Source organism: Balearica regulorum, chromosome 15 (genome assembly GCF_011004875.1).
Source record: "Balearica regulorum gibbericeps isolate bBalReg1 chromosome 15, bBalReg1.pri, whole genome shotgun sequence".
Classification (NCBI taxonomy): Eukaryota; Metazoa; Chordata; class Aves; order Gruiformes; family Gruidae; genus Balearica; species Balearica regulorum.
In genome coordinates this window covers 16,530,658-16,552,994 of record NC_046198.1, presented here as the reverse complement: position 1 = coordinate 16,552,994, position 22,337 = coordinate 16,530,658, and the positions used below count along the sequence as shown (strand labels likewise).

The window sequence follows — 22,337 nt, the reverse complement described above, 5'->3', positions numbered from 1 at the left end:
ACTTCTTTTTATTTTTGTCTTATTTCTACCCTTCCAAACAGACTGAGGTTTTCTTTCACATTAAAATAAATGTAGGCCAAAACCCAGCTGACATGACAATGAGCCCAATTTAGCTGAGCACACAGACTAAACCGGTGTAGTCAGTGTAGCATTAGATAGTAGTTAAGATTGTGCTCTAAGTCAAAATGCTCCTTCAGTGAAGACAAGCCCTAGAGAAAGACGTCAGAGAGCATAGGACGCTTACCAGGGCAGAGACTAATAGGAATGAAATTAGGTGAAAAGAAAATGTCCTGCTAGCTTGAGCTGGAATATACTGCAAAAAAATTTCCAAAAGAAATGGCAGAATTAATGTTTTAGCCAGAAAATATAAGACGGCATAAATAGCTTGTTAATTGATGGTCTTTGCAGTATATGTGTCTTTATAGTGTAAATACTATAAATAATGTTCCTGCCTGGGTTGCACGGGTCTGTAGAGGATTGCTGCATCCAAGTTCATCATGTTGTGGTCTTCTGTGTTCAATCTGCTCCTAGCAGCCATCCTAACGCTGTGCCACGTCTACCACTTATCACTGGTATCTTCATGAGTTGCGCCATTATTGCCCTGTAGCTTATTAGCTTTAACTTGCATTTATTATAAAAGAAACTATATAAATGCATTTTGTCTTGTCCTTTCCAATGGGTGCTTTCTGATCGTGTGTGAGAAATAAATCAACGTAGAAAGTGGCTTTTGGGAAGCAAGATTTGATACAGTGATTTGAATTTTTGTTAGTGATGGCTGAATTGTAATTATAATTGTAATTATAGTTTAGAGTGTTTCCCATTAAAATTGGTAGCAACAGAATCACAAACATGCTTTCAAATTACGGGATATTGTGGCTGAAAATTGTTGGCTTCACATATGTATTTCTTTTATCACCAAACAATGTGTATACACTATCAAATGTAAAAGTTCAGCATTTTAAGAACTTGTTTAGACATTTCTCAACATGGATCCATGTTTATGCAGATATGATAATCATTACTTTTTTCAGCAAATTTTAATTTTAAGTGAAATCATAATGTAAACTGATGTACTATAATATATTTATGTTCTATTTACTAATTGTTAGAAACATTTACGTCATAGGTCTGTTTGTCGTTGCATGCCCGCTAAAACCTCCTCTGCTTACAAATGGCACAGCTACTTTTCTCGCCCCCCTTCCACTGCCACCCCAAACCTTACCGTAATAGTAGGAATTTGAAATCCGTGTAGAAGAATAGGAAAGGTTACTGGGCCTGATGTGCCGTTTGCATATTATTGGTTTAAAGAAGAAATTATTGTAGTGCACATAACACAGAATGTATTTTTAAAGGAGCTACTCTTTGCACATTTTATCTTAGGAGCAATAAGAAATCGTATCTTTCAAGCTCCTGAACAACCTTTTTCATTTTTAAAAAATATACTGTTAGGGAAGAAAGTATTTTACATTTATAGGCTGTCTGTTTACAGAACATTATTTTTTTTTAAGTCCTAGGCCACCAATTCCTCTCTCTCTCCTTCTATCAGAAGAAGAAGCAAGCATAGTAATTCAGTCCTTCTGGAGAGGTTATCGGGTAAGAGTAATCTATAATTATTTTGCTTGATGTTGAAAACCGTAGGACTGTGAAGGCCCCAGGGAAAATCCTTACATAAATTTTGAGTAGGGGATACTATAAATAGCTGCTCAGCCCCCCATGGTTCATTGGCTTTGGATGTTGCTCTGCCTTATGCCTAGTGACTACAATTTTTTTCACAGGCATTTACACTGATGTAACCTCACTGCTTTCCTCAACAACAGAAAATCCACAGAAATTAGAGTTTCAAAAGTACAATTAACACTGAACACATTTTTTTTCCCGTTGATCTTTGGCTAGTTGCTAAAGGATGAAGTGTTACTTTGCTTCGTGTGGGGATGTGTGAGTGAGTGTGGAGATGCACGAGGAGGATTGGTGAGGTCTGTTAAGTAATAAAAGCATACAGAAACAAAGGACAAAGAATTGAGACCAAGAATGAGACCGGAGATGTAGGAGAGGCATGAAGGCTGTTATTCAAGGAAAGGGGAAACAAAATGGCAAGCAGATGCTGCATGCCATGCTAGTAATACAACACTAACGCAATCCCCAGTTTAAGGGGGAAAATCAAGGTACATAAAATAAATACAAAGAAAATTGGCTAATACTATTATTTTGGAGGGTAACAGCCATGCTAACCCTGGGATACAAAATAAATTATTTTGAAAAACCTGAACAGATTCTGTCAAATATTTCTTTGAAAGGCTCTAACACCTTCATGCCTTGGAAAGCAATGGACTTGAAATTCAGGTGACTTTGGTGATAAGGAAATGTCTTTATCAAAATTTAAACTTGTAAATCACCTCCAGATATAGCAGTCATTTCTTTGTGATGGACAGTGAAACATCTCTGTATGTCAGGTGTTCTTTAAATAACAGTCAGTATAAAACACTCTCTGTTCAGTTCTTCTTTACTGCTTTTAACAAGCATGAATATATATATGAGTGGCTACTATAACGTGCCATGCAGCCAAAGATGATGAAATACCTCAAAATGATCTTCTTGACTGATAGAGTTTTGTGATGCTGTTTGTTCGTTTTCCTTTATTTTTCTTTTTTTAAGCAGAGATGGCACTGACACTAACATTAATTACCACTGACAGTATCACTGCAGGCATCCTTACAGCAGAGTATTGCAAAGGCCACCGATATCCAATAACAGTTCTGTTTGCTGAACAGTGCAAGGTTGCTCAGATACCTTGTGCTTCTACCAAAGCTCCTGAAGGGCACTATCCTTCCCCGCTCTATGTATTAACTTTAACATTTTCACAGTAGTATTTATCATTGTAAAGCACTTCCCAGAAATGAGAAACTGTAGCTATAAAAAGTAGGAGACACCAAAAATAATTCAGATTATAAAGTTAGCTGTTACATGTTTTAGCTTATTAGAGCTGAAAGATCTTGGGGTTTTAAAAATGAAATTTAAATTAAAATCAGAATATAAAATAAAAATCATTACTAACAAGTTACTACATAGGGCCATGTGTTATCCTTGGGCTTCTAAATTAAGAGAACACTAAGCTCAAATGGGATTTCATCTTATTAATGATAATATATATTATGAGAATTTACCAAAGAATATGGATGATTTGCTTTTAAAATAAATTAGCTGACTTTGATTTATTGTGGTAATAACTGAACACTTACAAATAATGCCCTTTTGCATTCTAAGGATATTATTGTGTCAGTATTTTCAGCTCTTTTCTGATGTTCTTCATTAAACCTTGTTTTATAATTCACAGAATTTGGAACTTTTAAACACTATTATTGAAATAAAAATGTACACATCGTGATAACATTGCAGAATTAAACACAAGCACATGTACATATTTTATATGGCACTGTAATAAAGGATCAGTGTACTTCATCATTGATCTTCTCAAGATACACTTGAAAGGACATAAAATCCCATGCCATAGGTACGTGTTGGAAAGGTGGATGGAGAAGGATTCTGGTCTCACTGATGGATTTCAGCGAAAGTAAAAGTCTCAGAAATCTGGGCAGGATAGTTTTGTCTTTAACAACACTATCCCAAATGTGAACCTTCTAAGTTTCTTATTCTTAATCAACATCATATAAAGTGTGAGAAACCACAGCACGTTATTTTTCTCGGACACATCTTCCATGGACTCAGACCATTTTTGAGCTATTTCGTTAAACGCTGCTGCGTAGATCAATATGGTTATCTCGTTATATAACTGACCGAGCATTGCATCTTATTGGGATACTTCACTTGTTTCTGCCACATCTAGCTGTCTGAGTGTGCCACTGTCAAAAACGCGTGACACTCAGCGAAAGTGGATCAGGCAGTAAAGATTTTTCTATGTAAAGGGGGGAAAAAAAGCTATAGGAACAGAATATTGAGAACTTTTTGATAATAAGACATGATCAAAGCAATGCATTCATCCTTATCTGAAGCAAATTTCAGAAAAATACTTGTTTTGGTAGTAATAATTAATGGCTGCATCAAGGTAGTCCTTGCTACAATCTTTCATATAAAGACATTGATGAGTACTCTGAACATTATTTCAAGTTTAATCAAGAATTAAATCCAGAACAAAAAGCAGTGGAAGCTACAACTGCTGAGTAAGAGGATCGGAAAGGAAGATGTCATCAACTGATGAGTAAGAGGATCAGAAAGGAAGATGTCATCTTGAGGGGTCTCTTTGAGGGCAAGGACATCTTGAGACAGCTGTCATCAGAATTCTTTCTCTTCACTTCTCACCGTCCTCTTTTATTGAGGTTCCATTCATTTGTCATGGGCTAAGGCAGTATTCAGTGTCTGATGAAAACCCTTGATGGCCAGATATCAATTTTCCAGGCACTTTTCCAGTAAAAGATGATATATTCCTTCACCCCTCTACTGCAGAATCTGTGCTTAGTGCCATTTGGTTTACAGGGTCTTTTTAACCTTTACGGTTTGCACAACTATTATAGACTGAAGGGATTTATCATTAATATAATTTCCTCTAATGTCTCTGGTCGAAGCTTTAGTGTTACCCTTGCGCTGTTTTGCAACATGTTCTAACCTACCATAGAAAGCAGTTTATTTTGACTAAATCTTGTAATATCGTGGAGTTTAAATTGGAAAGCATTCTGTAAATATTCAGTGCTATTTTATACATAAATATTATTTGAGCAAAAGTTAAATCAGAATTGAAGCAGGTTTATCTTCATATTTTACAAAGTGGTGTTGTGCTTTTGCTATCACAATTTATATTCCTTTCCAGCAAGTTGTGGCTACTAGCAAAGACTCAAACCAGAAGGTCACACGAATATTCGCTGTTATTTACAGCAAGCGTAGATTCAGCCTAAGTGATCTGGGTAAGAGCGAACTCTCCCTTCGAAGTTAGGACCCTTTCAGTGCTTCACGCATTGCTGGTCTGCAGGAGAGACTCATCAGTTGTTTGGACAGGACTCTTGACCCTTCGATTATGTGCCTGGAGATTTTGCTGCTGAGTCATGGCTTTTTAACCATGGTAGAATTGCACTCTACAAAATAAACTACTTTCTGAGAAATTATCACAACTCTGCTAAATTCTAATCTATTTAGCATATTTGGAACGTGTTGATGGTATTTTGTTAAGTTTTATTTGGTGGCGTATCTGTGCTCCTTTTTCTTTTCTTTCACCTTTCTAAAAAATCACTTTGTTCTGGGAGCTCATGTTCACGGCTTGGATTTCATGTTGGACTTTGGAGTATTTGGGTCTATCTGACTATGCCTTTATCTCCGAACCCTGTATTTTGCTATGTATTTCACTAGACTTCCACTGTTTTATTTACCTAGGGAGAGTATACAGAATCTACTATAGTTGCCTTTTATCTTTTAACTGTTAAGAATTACTGTCTTCATTTTCAGTACACAGAGGTGACTGTGGCCCTGTCACAGGCCAAAATACAGGTCTTACAGAGCTGCAGTTGTAAATGGACACTGCAGTTTTTCAAAAATGTTATTTTCAGACATAGAGGTAGTAATTTCTCTATCTTCCTGCCTCTTTTCTGTTACTGTCATTTCTATGTCCTATAAGCATTTCCTTAACCCGTTCCTGTGCAGATAAACTGACTCCATGTAACAGGGAATTACATGATTTATAAAATAATGCATGACAGCATAAAATAAAAAAATGTCTCTTGCAAGCCTAAATAAATTATTCTGTGTTTGGGATTATGTTTTATTTTTTAAAATAGTATTTGATGGATTTAATAGAAAATGGTTTTGATTTTTTTGCATAGCTGAAAAGATCACTAGTAACAGTAACTTTATCTTGTGAGAACTTCTTACAACTTTTACAGAAGATAGTACAGAATTATATTAGTATAATGGGATATTATTAGAGGCCTAAGAGGTACCTGATGTCAAGTCACTGAGTAAAAGTCTTGCCTGTCTTTATTGATCATGTAACCTTGTATTGTATTTCTGCTCTGCCAGTGCACTATCTGAAATACAGCAAGTTATCTTCTCCTAAGTAAGTGGGTTGAAAAGTGCCGTGGGAGTTCAGCTACAGTCTATTATGTTCTTAGCTGCACCACAAAGGAGAAATTCTGGGCGGAAAGAATACTTTTGATAAATAATTTATATTGTTTTCTTTATTATTTTTTTTAACTAGTGGAAAACTAAGTCCTGCGCTTTTGCTCTGTATGTATCTCAGCAAAGTGGGAGAAAACCAGAGTGTAATGAGTAGTAGAGCAATAGAGTTCAAATCACAGAGCAAACTCATTGCCATATCATGTAAGAATGAAATAAATATAAGAAAGTTTCTAGAAAACTATTTAGTCGGCTTCCTGAAAGCAAAAATGCGCCAGGGGAAACCAAGCTTATTGCTGCTTATTTCTACTGTGTTATTCAACTTCAGCCTGAATTACTAGGGCATTAAGTCCTAAACCATGACAACATTCTATATAGGTAACATTTAGAAAAAACAGAAACTGCATTTTTAATAATTCTATTATAAGTTGAATATGACTCTAAGAGAATAATCATTAGCAGTGACTAAGCTAATGCTAGCATGTCCCCTTCCCACTACTGTCAGAAGGACGGTACCTACTCTGAATTTCTGCTCTAGCGCGGAGGTAGTAATTGTGTGAATGCCGAGGTAGACAACTGGCAACACACTGCTAATTAATCAAATCCTGCTTAGAACAAGTTTAAGTAGCAGAGTGGTAAAAGCTGCTGATGCAAACCTAGCTCTTTCTTGTATTAGTAGGATCCAAACCAGTACAAAAGAGTAACAGAAGAATTCAACTTAAATCTTAAAGGGAGTCAAGGCCTGTGACTGTTGTCATTTTATGTGGAAACAGAATTACGCCCTTCATGGGGGTGATTGACTGACAAAGAATAGATACCATGTCATGCGTTCCGGTTAGTTACTTCAGATAACAGGTTAATGGCTCTCCTGTTTGTGAGCATTGTAGGGCTGGGATTGGCAGTAAGCCTCTTTGCAGCTGATAGCAGGTGTGAATCAGTTTGCTGGAATAAATTTCCTGCTGTATGACCCGTCGTGCTCCTCATTTGCTCTATTATGTTGGTCAGTGGGTTGGGTTTACAGTGTTGGGGTTTTCTAAGGGCACTAATACGCTCAGCATGATGCTTTAAATTTTAATTAACTCACAGAATAAGAGTCTCACTGCAATCACGTTCTCAGGAGTCCTCGGTAATCAAAATGATCCCTTAACTGGCATATTTATGTTTTCAATGGGGTTTGTCAATTATGTGGGGTTTATTTCCGTATAAGTTGAAAACTGTAAACCTCTGGGATTGTGGTTTTATATCAGGCCCAGCAAAAAGGGTGGATGTCACCTATTTGCCCAGCCACAGCCCCATGAAAACACATTGTATCATCATCATGGGTAACATGAGCATATATAATTTTAGTTGCATTTTCTGTTTTCCCTTTCCCAGGTCCGCTGTGATAGCGAAATACAAGAGCTACGTCAGTGGCAAAAGCAGTTGAGAGAGGAAAAAAACATTTTTAAGAGAGTGAAAGAATTCTGGACTAAGCAGGAAGCCAAAGGTAAGTGAATTGTGTGGTTTAATTTTAATTTTTTTTTTACATTGTGTTGAATTTTTATACTTTGAGTTGTATTAAAAATAGGGCACACAGTAGGACATTTGTCCTGAGTGAGAAGAGAAGAGAATGTCTGGTGGAAATGCCTGGCTGTTTCCTTACAGTCACTACTTACTCTAAGTTCGTTGCCTGTATAGCTGAAAGTGGCAATCAAAAATACTGCGCAGGGCCAAAACTCAGTCATTTCAGAGGACTATGACAATGTGCTGGCACAGTATTTCCTAGGGCAGGATCCGACCTCTACCAGCTACACAACAGGTAAATACTGATTTTTGGTTGTAGTACAATTTTTCTGAACTGTGAGATTTTTATCTGGTAAATGTTCTACTGGCATTTCCCTGTAGTTATTTATAGGAGAAGTTAGCATGAACAGTTCTAAAAAAAGAAACCAAACCCAAACAACCCAATATAATTGCCAAAGGAAATGAGGCCAGATTGCTTTAAGAAGGGACACTGTAATATGTTTCCTTTCTGCCCTGATCGTGGACAAGGCTTCATTGACAGGGCCGAAGTTACCATTCACTTACTCAGGCACAGTGGTGTAACGAGGACTATTCGCCCAGCCTGTCTGTCTACTAATGCAGGAGGATTCAGTAGCTCCTCAACCAGTCCACATTTTATCAGCCTCTCTGGGCTGGACTCAAACGTGATACATGTGGGGATGTGAACTACACACCAGTCGATGGAGGTGAGGTCGTTCAGTATGTTGTTCATGCTTACCTGTGCTAGACAAAGCTCTTCCACAGAGGGAGGTCTGTCTACAGTTCTGCTGCTTTCCCTGGGATGAGAGACGGTAACTGCAGCAGCAGCTACTGGATAGTTCCGTGATTTGTACGTTTGCAAGTGCAAGGAAAAGCATTTTCCTGTTGGGGGTACTTTTCCTGCCCAAACTGCCATCCTTTGTGATCTCCAGGGAAAACGCGTGACCTGGATTGAAGCTCCTGCTGGCTAGCTTCAGCTGCATCCTGCTATTTAATAGAATGTGTCCAGTCAAATCTGCTGCCATTGTAATATTGCAAGATTTATACTACGTGTATTACACCCTGAGTTCGTTAGAAAATATCCAGTGGAGAAATCTGCTTTTCCAAATCTGATTGCAGAATTTGTTGGTGTTCTGCGTACACGTCAAAATGCTTGACGTTCTTCCGATGTCTGTTCCCTGTGTTAGGAGTTCTTCTTGTCATAAGAAGGAGTCTGCATTGATACCGGTACTGATACCAATACAAATAACAACAGATTTCTTTGAATAGATAGTTAGATACATTGAGGCAGGCTTATAATTAACAAAGACAGTAACGAACGACAACCTCGAAAGCAGTTCTGCACGTCCACACCAACAGCAGGACCACGGTGAAAGCTGTTCCTGCAGGTTGTATTTCAGCTGTGAAGGCTTATGTGTGAATTCAGTCTGCAGAATTCTCAGGGTAGAATTTTTTAAATCATAAAGTATTTGCTGATATCAAAGCTGTCATAAAAGAGTAATTTTTCAAAAGATATTGTTCTCAAAACCTTCCTTTATGTATCGTGGCCTCCTCAGCTGCCTTGCCATCACGGTATTAGATATTGCAAGGTGTTACGAGCTGACACGCTTTTCTGTGTCTGCACTGTGCTATGTGCAGGACCTTTTGATCACTTAATTATGAAATGTTCAGAACAAGAAGAATTTTCTTCAGGGCAGTATACGTTATAGTACAAATACCCGAACTGGAAGACTATCACTATTTTCTTGTGTGATAGCAGTTTGTTGCAAGGTCTGCATAGATTTTCCAAACATTTATTCATATTTATATTGCAATTTTAATCCACAAAAGATCAGATTTTATTTACCAACCCATGCAGTTGCCTAAGGGATATTTTATAGCTGAAAAGAATTAATTCTGAGGAGCAAAATCATAGATCACAACAGGAAAAAACAGTATTTATATGTGTGTGTGTATATATATGGGGTGTTCATATACAGTAAGTGAAGTAGAATTCTTGGCTTTAGAAGATTAAAAATTAGTAACAGTGTACAAATATGATGAAAAATAAAATCCATGAGACATAAATTGTCTTCCACCAGACTTGACTGATATGTAAAGAAGACTTTGGCAGAGCAACCAAGGTTTTCTTCAAGTCTTTGTAGGATTTCATAGCCTATTTACTATGGTTTATTAAGAGTTTACTTTGAAAAAAAAAAAATGTAGGCTTTTTTTTTTTAAAGAAGACATAAATAGATCTGGTTTTGAAGATCTGAAAATAGTGGATTCAAATTTGCTATGATAAAATTAATCTCATTATAAATTTAAAAAAAAAAAGCTAAATTCTTCTCTCTGTAATATATGTTTAATTCTGTCAGTGTTAATTGTTGAAAAATTACATTCCTGAAGGTGATGATAGAAACTGACCTAGCCAGCTTGCTAATTCATTTTAAATTATTGCAGTTTAGGGTTTGTGTTTTGGACTCTCTGCTTTCAATTTGTTAGCATTTACATCATCTCATCGAGGCATGCTTTTTCACATGTTCCATTGCCCACAATACCAGTAAGAGTTACATGAAACCATTTTCAAAATGTTGCAACTAAGAAAAGCAGGGCTAAGGGTGGAGCGGACTGTCATCTGGCAGTTGAACTGATTCAAAAAAACTTCCTGTCTCTGAAGAAATTTAATCTTTCCATAAACTATATTTATGTTGTTTTGGAGAGTAATGTAGTGATAAGATTTCCTTTGTCTTCTTTGCCAATTGTTTCAAAAGGAAAAACAAATTTCCTTTTAATCACTCTCATAGAGCTTTCAAGTAATCAAATCAATTATTTCAGGACTCTGGGACGCACAGCTGTTTCACCACTTCAAAAGAAGCTGTAAAATTGCCCCTTTTCAATTTTTGTCTTTAACCAGTGCAAGTTCGTATTGCTTTTATCACATTAGCTTTCAATATTATCACGTTGTTTCTGTAATTCCTTAACTGAGCTCTGCTAAGTTAATTTAAGAGTTTCCATACATAAAATAGCCATGGGGCCCAGCCAGATGGCTATTTGGAAACAGCTGTACTAGTTTGAGGAGTTACTGTCCAGGGGTTTTCATTATCAATCTCAGCTGTGATGCCATAATTAATTTTGTTAGTGCTCCAGCTGCTCTTATTTCTGCTATTATTATTCTGCTGTTTATTAAGGTTGTTAAACCCTATTTCATTGTAAACTCAGTAAGGTTCATTTAAACTGCTTTTACCAGTGATTCTATCTAACCCAACTGACTTTGCACTGAAGTGGACTGTGAGTGCTCATATAGTAGTGAATAACATAACACAACTACTACTTAACCTTGTCTTTCTACGCATTTGGTTTAACTGAATTAATTAATTCCGTTAATTCAATTAATCCCCTTTAGTTAAACCACCGAGCTCTTCGCATCAAGCAGACAAAGCATTTATTGTCGCTAAAAACTCAGATGACACAAATAAAGCATTAAGATTCATGATCAAAAGAAAAGGAGGAAAACCATTTTAAAATAGAGACGGCAATTTATGACAAAGTTAACTACGTTAAGAATAACAGTGAAGGATCTCTTAAATTTATATATGAGACTAACCCTGTTTATTAGATGCTGTAAACAGTGTTGAATCTAACTGTAGGGGATGAGTGGTGAGCTGCCAAATAGCTTTTAGAAAATGCTGACTGGAGCAGTAATGTGATTCTATTGACACTACTAGAAAGATCAGCATACCTTCCATGAAAATATCAGCCAAAGACTCGCTTAATGTGAGCTAGCAGTCAGATTCTGCTTTGTTGCAGCTTTCAGCGCAATGCTACGTATACCTTATTTCAAGGGTACGGTTTGGGCAAAGACGTATAATTTTATGAAAGCGTGTTTGTATAACCTTGACCGGTGTGATACTTAAAAACGGTGTTAAGAGGAAGTTAGAAATGTAAACGGGTTGTAATTAACCAATCCAAAGGCATTTTTAACTTATTTTTCTGGTTTCAGAAAGAGTGTTAAAACATGTTCAGTATTATTGAAACAAATAGCGAAGTTTTAGTTTTCATTAGAACATAACCAGAAGGAAACACTTCTGGATTTTTTTTCAAGTAGGGACCAAAAATCTGATTTTTCTGGGGAGCTAAGGTGATCCAGCAGCTTCTCCATTAAAAAGGCAGTCCTGTGCTTCCTTGGCCAAGGCTTCTGCCAGCTTTTTTTTGCTTTTTTTGCTTTCCTCAGCACTAGTGATCACAGCTTCCAGGTGAAGTGGTTCAGCTGGCGGATCTGACAAACCACAAGCTCAGGTGAGCTTTCTGCTGGACCAGCCTGACAAACAGACACAACTGGATGTAACGAGGCAATCCTTACATCCAATAGCAGGGAAGTGGGGCAACAGTAACAGAGGGAAGGAGAGCTGCCCATCGGTGATGGCTGTTCATGTTTAGATCAGCTAATCTGCCCTGCGCCTGCTGTGTCACGTGAAACCATCCCGACGTGGTACGTCTCCTCGGTTTGGTGGGCCAGGGTATAATGTAGCCTCACACAAACCACTGATTCTCTCCCCGCTTCATGGCGTGTCTAAAGCATCTTTTTTTTTTTTTTCTTTGTTTGGAATTCTTAATTCTTCTTTCACCGTATCTTTTATACTATGTATTACTAGTTTGGGAAATTGTTCTAGGATAGAAAGTGTGAAGACTTTGCCTGAAAATTACTTTATAAATTAATGGCATCTTGCGGGACTGTTGACCTCTTTTAACGCATGTGCCTGCTAAGTTTCTTTTTAAGTGCAAAGAAAGAGGAGTGTTTCTTTCAGCCTTTACCTAAGATCATAAAGCTACAGCATTCTTAGCAGACGTTTTGTTCGCTATACTGCTCCATGGCTGTAACATTACATTCCACACAATGATCTATATTTAAGGTGTGATAGTCCTTACTCTTAACAGTTTCTACTTTCAGACTGAAAATGTAGAGAGAAGCATAGCACTCAAGACTCAGTTTAGTGGCTCACAGCTGTAGACTTGTAGGGAGAAAGAGAATTCTCCCCAGTTTAGCACAGCTGAGGGGATAAATTTGTTCCAGAATATTTTACAGAATTTTAAAAAAATATTACCTTGTACAAAAAGCATGGCTAATAAAACCCCAACCTCCAGAGATGTGAGTGAATAGCAGATGAGCTGGGGCTTCTCTTTTTTTTTTTTTTTTTTTTTTTGAAGATGATGTCCTTTCTGATTTTATTATTCCAATTTGCTGAAATTACTTTGATGTAAATGTATTTAAATAGGTGATTTAATAACCTGCATGTTACCTGAGATCATGTTTGGCAGGCTGTGACACTGTGGCATGCACATACCAAGACCTGCTTTTGATTTCATGAGGCTGTTGTTCTCCATGAGATCGTCTGGTCAGGAGAAGAACTTTTCCCCACGTGCATTTATCTAGGGCTGGCTGTATTGATTTTGTCAAAATCTGCTGCCTAAAACATCCATTTGAAGCTGGACAGAATTTGCTGCTGGTATCCCACATAGCTCCAGTCACATTTTTGCTTTAATGTTTCCAAGAAGATGTAGGCTTTCGCTTTTTGGTTAATGACCTGGTTAATTTGATTTGTGCCTCCATGCAGTGGGCAAACCCCGTTCCGTCATGATTCTGAGCAGCACATTCTGTAGATGCAGTACTGATGAAAAAGTATCTGTCCTACAATGAAAGGAATTTGAAACTATTTGACCTTTTTAATGAAAATACCTAAATCTCCATTCATCACGTACGTGAACAAAAGGCTCTACTGACGCTGTCTGTTACGATGGTTATCGCTCTGCTGCTGTGCTGTTGGAAAGACAACTGGTTAGTACTTCCAGCTATTTTATTTCCTAGGGCTTTCATTTCTTCTTACCTGCAAAAAATTTGTAAAATTTTATTTTTAAAAAGCATTGCACTTCTTAGGGAAAATAGTAAAATAAATATTCCTGATTTTATAGCAAAACCAATTGTCACCCTATTAGCTAGCAGTTCTTACAGATTGACCATAGCCTTGGCTTTGCAAGGTGCTTCTGTACCAGTGAGTGTACACAGGGTGTGGAAAATCTAGTTATACCAAACTGAGACCGAAAGTAATCTTCACAGGAGGCGGGGGGTTTGATTTCCAGATACAGGAGGGAATATTCCTTTACATGCCATGCGATTTTCAAGCTGTATTTCTTCTTTGCCAGTAGAAGTTATTATTAACCTATACCAAGAGATTTTAAAAATGCTTCTTTCATAGAGAGAATCTTTTCCCTTGGGTTGCTTGCAACCACCAGCGTGCCAAAGAACTCAAAACGTAGGTGTTCTGTCACTGGAAAATCCTTGAAAATATGAATGAGATTGCAGATAAAGGGGAGAGCAGGCTGCGTGTTGTAGGAGTGCTGGAGCAGGAACAGATGCGTGCTGTCAAGAAGCAAGGAAACGCAGTCACTCACTCCTTACGCAGCTGTGAGATGTCTCCACCTGAATTATGAGGAAGGGTTTGAAAGCTAAATATGCTCACCAAGTTCAGTTGAACGGGGGAAGTCTAGTCTGCATGCTTTTGAAGGATGGCTGTAATGTATCAAAGGAAATGATTGTATCCCGTCAAAGCAGAGTGAATTGAGGAAGGGGAAAATGTTAAATTCAGTACCCAGAAAAAAATGGCCACACCGTGAAACTTCTGGGAATTCATTCCGTAAACAAATAAACATATGAGCATAGTCATGTGCTCTAATGGGGCCACGAAGGAAGTTACAATCCCATGCGTGTTTGCGGGACTGAGTCGTTTCCCAAGGAAAATACTGAAAACGGAATAGATATAAACAGGACGTCTTACACTAGGCTTAAAAAAAATATTTAAAATTTACTGTAGGTAATAATGCTGGATTAGGAAAAGACAGTCTGAACAGGTAATGGATTGCCTAAAGATTGCACCTCTGCGGTTTATTTCAGAAAATTCAGCTCAGTAAACTGTAAGGAATTCCTCCCTTTTATGTGAGAGTTTCTTTCTGTCTTGGGGTTTTTTTTCCACTTTCCCCAAGAGGGGGTGGAAATGTAGTCATGGTTTAGGAAGATTTTAAACAAAATAATTGGTTTCTAATTTCACCTGCCCTCCTTTTACTATAGCTGTAATTCTTTAATTAATCTCATTATGGAGCTCTTGTAAGTGGTGACCTCCCCGTATTCCTGGGTTTTACACTTTTAATATATCTGTTATATTACATAACACACACACGTTAAGATCTGACATGTTGAAGGCATTTCCTCAAATTATTTTGGTTTAAACTGAGCCATATAAACAGGTTTAAAGTGGAAGGCTACTTGCCGTCAGTAGGACACTGCAGTTAAAAGAATTTCACTTTGCTTTTTTTTAAAATATTACTGTATTAACAAGCAGTCAGTTTTTTCTTTCCGAAAACAAAAGTGCTGCAGTCAAAATGGTTTAAAATGGGTTCATATATGTGATTGCTTTTGATTTTTAAGAACATGTTCCGTTTAAAAGAGCAAGGGTTCAGTTACACAAAAGACCTTAAAATATTGGTTTTTTTTTAAAAAAAGAAAATCCAAGAAGAAAGCAGTGCCGATAGCTGAGTGTGTGGTGGTTTTCATCAAGCCTAATTCAAGATGCTTGAGATGTTTCTGAAAGTTTAATCTTGGCACTAACAGCTGAGAATGTAGTGATAAAAGTCATAAGACTCATGATGCAGATTCCACTTTATTGGGCCACACCCCGGACTCAGACGTCTTTGAAAAGTTATAAAGATTACAGTAACATTTAATTTCTGAAACTACGTTGGGAATGTTTGGGGGGGGGGGAAGGAAAGATGATCATTTAGATAAGCTGCAGAATACGTGATCTTCTGAACTGTGCTCACGCAGGCACGGCAGTGTATCTGCTAGTACAAGTCTGAGCTCATCCTCCAGCACCAAAGCTGTATTTTTACCCATCGCTCTGCAGTTGTTAATAAGGATTTGTAATGGAAAAAAAGACAACTGCAGTTTGGTGATTTTTCTGTGATTATATAAACATACTTTTTTGTTTGTTTTTTGGTTTTAAAGGAGAGGAGAAATTCTTCATGGGTTTTGCAATCTGTTTTATCTTTTTCTTCTTTTAACCTTTTTCAAGATAATAGTGGAAAAAAGGGGGAACATTTTTATTGAAAATTCTGTTGGTGTTTTTTGTTAGTCATTTAGATACACAAAACCAAAATTCCCGTTTATAACTATGAGACGTGTTAAAAGTCTGGAGAAAAGGCTGTCACCAGTTAAGTCAAACCTCCGAATAGTCCTGCACTGAAACTAGACTGGAGACTCTTTTGGTTTAAAAAAAAAGGGGGGGAGGAGGCAGGAAAAGAAAGACCTTGAACTGTTAGTGGAGTCTTAAAATATGATTCAGAGTCAGCAAAGAAGTGGGTGGCATTGCAGAACGTACAAGCCACTTGCCCCAGACTTCCTTTTAAATCCAGGTATTAGTCACTTGTCACTTAGACGTCTTTTGCAATGTAACTGGTTCTGGTGATTTCTTTTTACCTGATCATTTGTTTTAGTCTGTGTAAGAGTTGACATTTGGTGACTTTACAGAACCTGTCATATTTTGGAAGAAGGAAACGTTTCAGAAATAAGAGAGGTGAATGGGCGTCAATGCAGTTTTCATGAAGCTGCCCAGCAAATCTGGCCTTCTGGTGTTCTGCCCACGTTGGCTTCCTCCTGTAAATCCCAAAATGCTTTTTGCTGGGGACCTGCCACTCCAGAATGATTTCTCTCCATTCCTTTCTGGTTTCACCATTCTCTTTTTCCATCTTGACTACTTACATGGGAAAAACCTGCATTGATCAGATGCACTGAAGATGTGCTGGTTGCCTTTGTTCTGGATTTTTCTCTCTGTCCAGGGTCGTCTTCCTTCAACTGCTGTGTTCCTGTGGGTGTCTCTTCAGGAGTCCCAGGGCACTGAATGATTTGGGGGACACTTGGATCATCAGTAGCAATAGAGTCTCCCGTCTAATTCTGTGTAGTTCTCTCCTAAACTCGGGTGTTCATGTCAGTTGTTCATCCAGTCCAATGCTTGTTTCTTCCAATATTTCTTTTCTCTTTGTACGCCTTGTGTTGTAAAAATGCCATCCAGATACATCCAAATGAATTCTTCATCTTTCTGTCAAGGTATGAGGAAAGCACGGTGCATTCCACAAACAAATTCTGCTAGAGATCTTTCAGCCCTGCTTTCCCATCTCTGTTATCGGATGTCGGTGTTCGGGAGTCGCCTGTATGTCAGCTCTTGCTTCCCTAATCTGATCCTAAGTGAGTTAAAAAATGCCCTGAAATTGTTTGTTCTCTAAAGTCATGGAGGCAAGACTAAGCATTTTAGAAACTCTGTTGCTGATTTGGAGAATTAGGTTTGTCCTGTCACTTTTATATATCCATTTTGCAGAAACCTGTTGTGATGAGTGATCCTCTGACAGTTCCATTTCAGAGTCATGAGTAGCAGGAATGTCTATGGGCATAACTCTGGGTTTATTATTTGTTGATTTGTTTAATATATCTTTTTTCAGTACATCCTTTTCCTATCACTAGTGACTGAAGATTTCCTGAAGCGAAAGGCTTCACTAATAATTGCGTACATGCTGACTTCCAATAGTAAGAGGCTAAAATTATACACACTTGATAAAGAACTGTCTCTTTAAAAGTCAGGTCTTATTTCAGAAAGATTGCTGGTGGCTCCAATTTCATGTTCAGGCTTCTTTGGCATTTCATCAGGAGGCTAGGGTGAAACTCCTTTCTATATATATTTTTTACTCTAAGCCCCTGCTAATAAGTTATTCCAATAGATTTTCTTTAATGGATTTTCATCTTCTTATAGTCTGAGTCTATGGTATTTTTCATTACTGTTTTCAACTGTTTAAATTACTAAATGTAATTCTCATAGTTCTTATGATTTAAACCAAATAAATAGTGTGGGTGTATAAACCTTTCATAAGCTACTGTCACAAACTGGTTGTATTATACAGAGGTGTATAAAGTAGGTCATAGTTTGTTCGCTGTTATGCTGAAACAACCAAGTCTTAAACCAGAACGTCAGTTCTGTGCATTAAGATGAAGGAAAATTGTGTCTCTTATCCAAAATAGATGGTAAAGATGTTTGAACTTGATGCATATATAAATAGGACAGAGGCCAATCCTCAGATGTCTAATAGGAGTTTTGCAGATTTTTGAGTATTCCACTCCCAGGAGCTGACCAAAAGAGTAAATCCAAATACATCCAAAGCCAGTGCTTCCTTTAGCTGTCATCTCTGCCTCGACATTGCAACCCACGCCTGATAGACTCTGTCAAATGAGCTGCATTTCCAAGGAACCTGGCAGACAAACTAATAGATAACTTCATTATAGTAGGAGTAGCAAGTCAAAAATAACAGTTACAGTTGTGCTAACCTCTTCAGAGCAACCCCCACCTCACTTCCACGGAAATTAATCACAGTCTCTACTAGTGCTTATTATTGTAGTGATGGTTATAGTGTCCTGTGAGTTACAACAACCGTCTGACTAAAGCATAGTTTAATCGGGTTCGCTCTGTATTAGACAATAAGAGTAATGAGAGTGAAACAGTGCTAACAAATTCAGCTGCCTGCCAGTAGAAATCGTATGACCTATATAGATAGAAACTGTAATACTGGAAATGAGGGATATGTGAGATTTATTTTTTTTAACCTAGCACCATCACAGCATTTAAGGGCCTCAGTTGTTCGGTGTCTTAGGCCTTGAAACAGGAGCTGATGTTTCAAACTGTATGAAATACTGTGGTCATGCTACCAACGATCATGGTTGCGTTCCTTCTATGTAAATCTTATGTTGCACCACCTTACATTAGTGATTATGCATTCTGCGTAGATAATTTTCACACGTTCTGTTACACAAACATCTCGGGAGTTAAGGTGTTTGTAATTTTCACGGGAGCTGAATCCAGCCTCCTGTGAGAATGGTTTTCTTGGCCCTGCCCTGGGACCGGCAGCAGTGCACAGTTGCGATTGCCACTGCCTACCCGGCATCCTCGGGCAGCGCGTTCTGCCCCGTCACGTCCGTGCGCCCTTGCCCAGCATGCGGGAAGTCTCTGTAAGGAAAAGGAGATGGTCTCCGCTGCAGCAGAATCACAGTTCTGCAACGGTAGCAATCTGCCAGTGTAACTCCACGCAGTGACTAGGGACGCAGAGGGATAAAATGGGAACTGTGATGTTAAAGTTCAGCTTCTATTATTTTTTTTTAAATGTAACCGAAAATAGAAATTGGGCTTTCTCTTGCTCTGTTGATCAAATGATAGGACTCCTAAGGCTGAAGTGGTTAAAATTCAGTACATAAATGGCACGGTTTATAAGCTAGTTGTTCATATTGATGTTTACACCGTTCATTACTTTTAGATATGTGTTGTCTGAAAAAAATGGGCTGGATTATCAGCTAGTATATATTGTTCTAAACTTCATGGGAGCTATGCTAATATATGAACTAAACATCTCCCTTAGGCATTTCACAATATTTTAAGCAAGTTAGTTCAGTTTGAGGTGTCACAGCCTGAAAAATAGATTTTTCCAATGGAAATTTCTAGTGAAAAGACTTAACCAGGCAGCTTCTTTCCCCATTGTTCCAGCTTATCGGAGTCCTGAGGACATCTTACTTTTCTGTCTGCATAGGAAGCAAGTATGTGTCGAAAACTATTTAAATAACTGCCTGAAATCCAGATTCATGCTGACAACCTGTGCTTCCTGGTTAGTGTGCTGTGATTTGAAATTGTTATGCTTAAATAACGCAGGTTATGATAGGACATGGGCGCCCCTGACTAACAGCACTGCTAGCAGCTACCTAGAACACCTGCTCATTTTAAGGTGAAACAGTGTGTGTGAGCCCTGGGCTTTCTGAACTTCATGTTTTATGAAAAATTTGCAAAGGCCAGCCTCATCACATCAAGGAATATTAGATAAAATTCAACACAAGAGTTAGTATTTTGTATTTGGGACATTCGTAGTCACATGGGATATTTAATCCACTCTGATTTTTCTCCTTACCAGCTGTACAAACAAAAGCCCTAAAATCCCGAAGTGTCTTGTGCCAGCAAGGCTCTGGGCAAATACTGCCTTGACCATTGCAGAACAGAGGGCGTATCCTGCCACGGTAGTCATATTTTGGGTTTCTAAGGTATCGTCAGTGTTCCTCATCATCGTACATCACTTTTCCTGGATGTTTTCTATGAGCTGAGACCTTCCAGGTCGGTAGCACGTTAAGCACCTTGAATTCACGCACAGGCCTGTTGCAGCCCGGTATTCCGGGGCCGTACCAAGGGGATTTTGTTTGCTGCTTTTCAGGTGCATGCCTTGGAAGGGTAACTAAGCTCTCTTGAAACTGTATGTACAAACGGGGATTTTGGGGGCTTATTTGGCCTTCTTTGCCTCTAGTATGACTTTTATATATAATCTCCCAACAAACTTGCTTGATGTGAAAGGTGTACAGTGCAGGTGCATCTTCTGAAGTGTAGGGAGTAGAAAACCAGATTTTTATCTTTATAAGTTAAAAGGCCATTTGCAAAAGATTAAAATATTAAGAACAGAATATGACAGCTGAAATCACAGAAGTAGACTGAGGAACCAGACTGTTGTATCAGCAGAAGAAAAACATTAGGTTAATCTGTATTACAGCACTCTGAAAGAATACAGAGCTTTGAAAACAGCTTTCACTAGGGGGTGGGACATTTTACTTTTATGTAGAGCTTTTGTTCATTTAGAATTGTTTACTCCAGCAAGCAACCCTGTGCTCTTTGTTTGACTGATTTTTCCCATTTGGCAGAGCCTTTGCAATCACATGGATAACATTCTTCTTTCCACTGAGACATAGACAAACTATTCTTTATTGACCTTACTTGTTGTCCTCAACGACAAAAATATATTTATATACTAGGTGAACTGTATGACTTCATCACTTTTAATTGAAAATTCTTCAAAGCAAAAACCTCAAAGAGCTGCTTTCATTTTTTTTTTGAACAATCCAATAACTTCTTACTAGCAAACAACTCTGCCCTCAGCTACACGTGCACAACTCCCACAGATGGCACTGGGAACGGCGTACAAGAATCTGAGTGCTGAAGCTGTGTCAAAACAAAAAAAAAAGCCACGCATCATAGAAGAAAAATGTCTATTGGGTTGAGTGGGGGATTTATTTTATTTATTTATTGAACACCAGAGTGTTTGCTGCGGAAGTATGGATGTTTGCTTTTGTTTGTTTCTGGGGGTGTTTTGGAAAGTTAAGTATTTAATGTTTTCTTTTGTATGGTTGCAGTGGGAAGCAAATTGGAAGACTCAGAGGAATATACACAAAATCATTCAACAGCTCAATTTTAGTTTCCTCACCAATATCCCAAACCACAGAGCTCATGGTCTAAATGTTGCGGTACTGATTTAGAAACACTCTTAGCATTACAGTTTTACTTTTACATGAGGTGTTGTAAATCAAAGGGAGATTATGTAAGAACCCAGCATGCCAAGACAAAATTCAGCCCTGGTGTAAGTGAGCACAGTTCCGTTAAAACAGATGGAATTGTGCACATTTAGCAAAAAATTTTGAGTCTGTGTTTATCTTGTGTTCCTGAATGCTCACTCACAAGCTTTTCTGATAGGGACAAAACTCTGGATGAAATAAATGAGGTTACACCCACATGTAGGCGAGTGTTAGAACTAAGGCAAAAATCTTCACTTAGTATAAACTGGAGTAGCTTCACTGACTTCCGCAGAGCTGTGACAATTTCCACTAATCCAGGCTCTGCTCAAAACAGTCTAATTTTCAGAAGTGCTGCGCCTCTGCAATTCCAACCGAAGGCAATGAAAGCTAGGGTTGCTCTGCATTTCTGCAGAAGGAAAAAGTCAAAGGCCCTTTTGTTATCACTTAGCACATGTGCTGAGAAAGTGTAGTCAAGGGCACAGCGAGAGCGTTTTCAGCGATCTCGTGTATATGTACTTATTTACATAAGGTGCAAGCAGAATAAAAACCAGACTGGGCCCCCTGCTATGGAGCCCTCATTTTTTTAATTCAGTTTTGTCAAGCATAGTCCTGTTTAGGACTTTATCATTTCACAGTTAGAGAAGGTATTTGCAGTTCTACTACTGATTCCACAGAAGTCAAACAAAGGCCTAGTTGTGAATGAACGCATGCTAAAAGATGGATACTCTCTAGCTCTTGCTGTGGTTCAACGTGGATTTCTTCCATCACTCACACAGACTTTGTCTTCACCGTTATACCATTACCCACCCCTTGTTTTTTTTCCTGGGTGGTGATGTTGGTGGTTGCACCAGATCCGGAAGATCAAACCATTTGAAGGAAAACCTCTCAACCTGCATTCTTCAACCCCAGCTGTATGATCCTATCCCCCCTTTCCACAACCACTAGCAATTGAGCCAGTACAGGAACCTGCTGAGCCAACGGCAGGGGGGGAATAAAAATCACTTGTAGTGTTAAGAGTTTGGCTGCTCAGCTCCTTGACTGGCTCGCCATGGGTTTGATAGGTGCCAGACCTAAGGGGGAATGTGGCCAAAGGTGGAGGGACATGGCTCTAGCCTCTAGGAGCCGGTTTCCTTTAGTTTAACTTAGCTTCTCTTGCAGAACTGCACCCACGGTATCACTGCAATGCTGTCTGTAGCACCATCAGTTTACTGTAATGAAAACGTTTTGGGTGGATTTTAACATCAAGTTACCACAAACA

The 22,337-nt window shown here is 38.3% G+C and overlaps 1 protein-coding gene across 1 annotated transcript in view; it reads left to right on the top strand.

The window, feature by feature from the left end:
- The window catches only part of IQCK (IQ motif containing K), a 41,470-nt gene extending 19,145 nt beyond the window's left edge, over positions 1-22,325 (top strand). The window contains exons 7-9 of the mRNA XM_075767421.1: positions 1,509-1,593; positions 7,489-7,600; positions 20,921-22,325. Of these exons, the coding sequence (XP_075623536.1) occupies positions 1,509-1,593; positions 7,489-7,600; positions 20,921-20,982 (259 nt within the window). The 3' untranslated portion in view covers positions 20,983-22,325. The remainder of the gene's footprint in view (positions 1-1,508; positions 1,594-7,488; positions 7,601-20,920) is intronic.
- Positions 22,326-22,337: the final 12 nt, after the last annotated feature.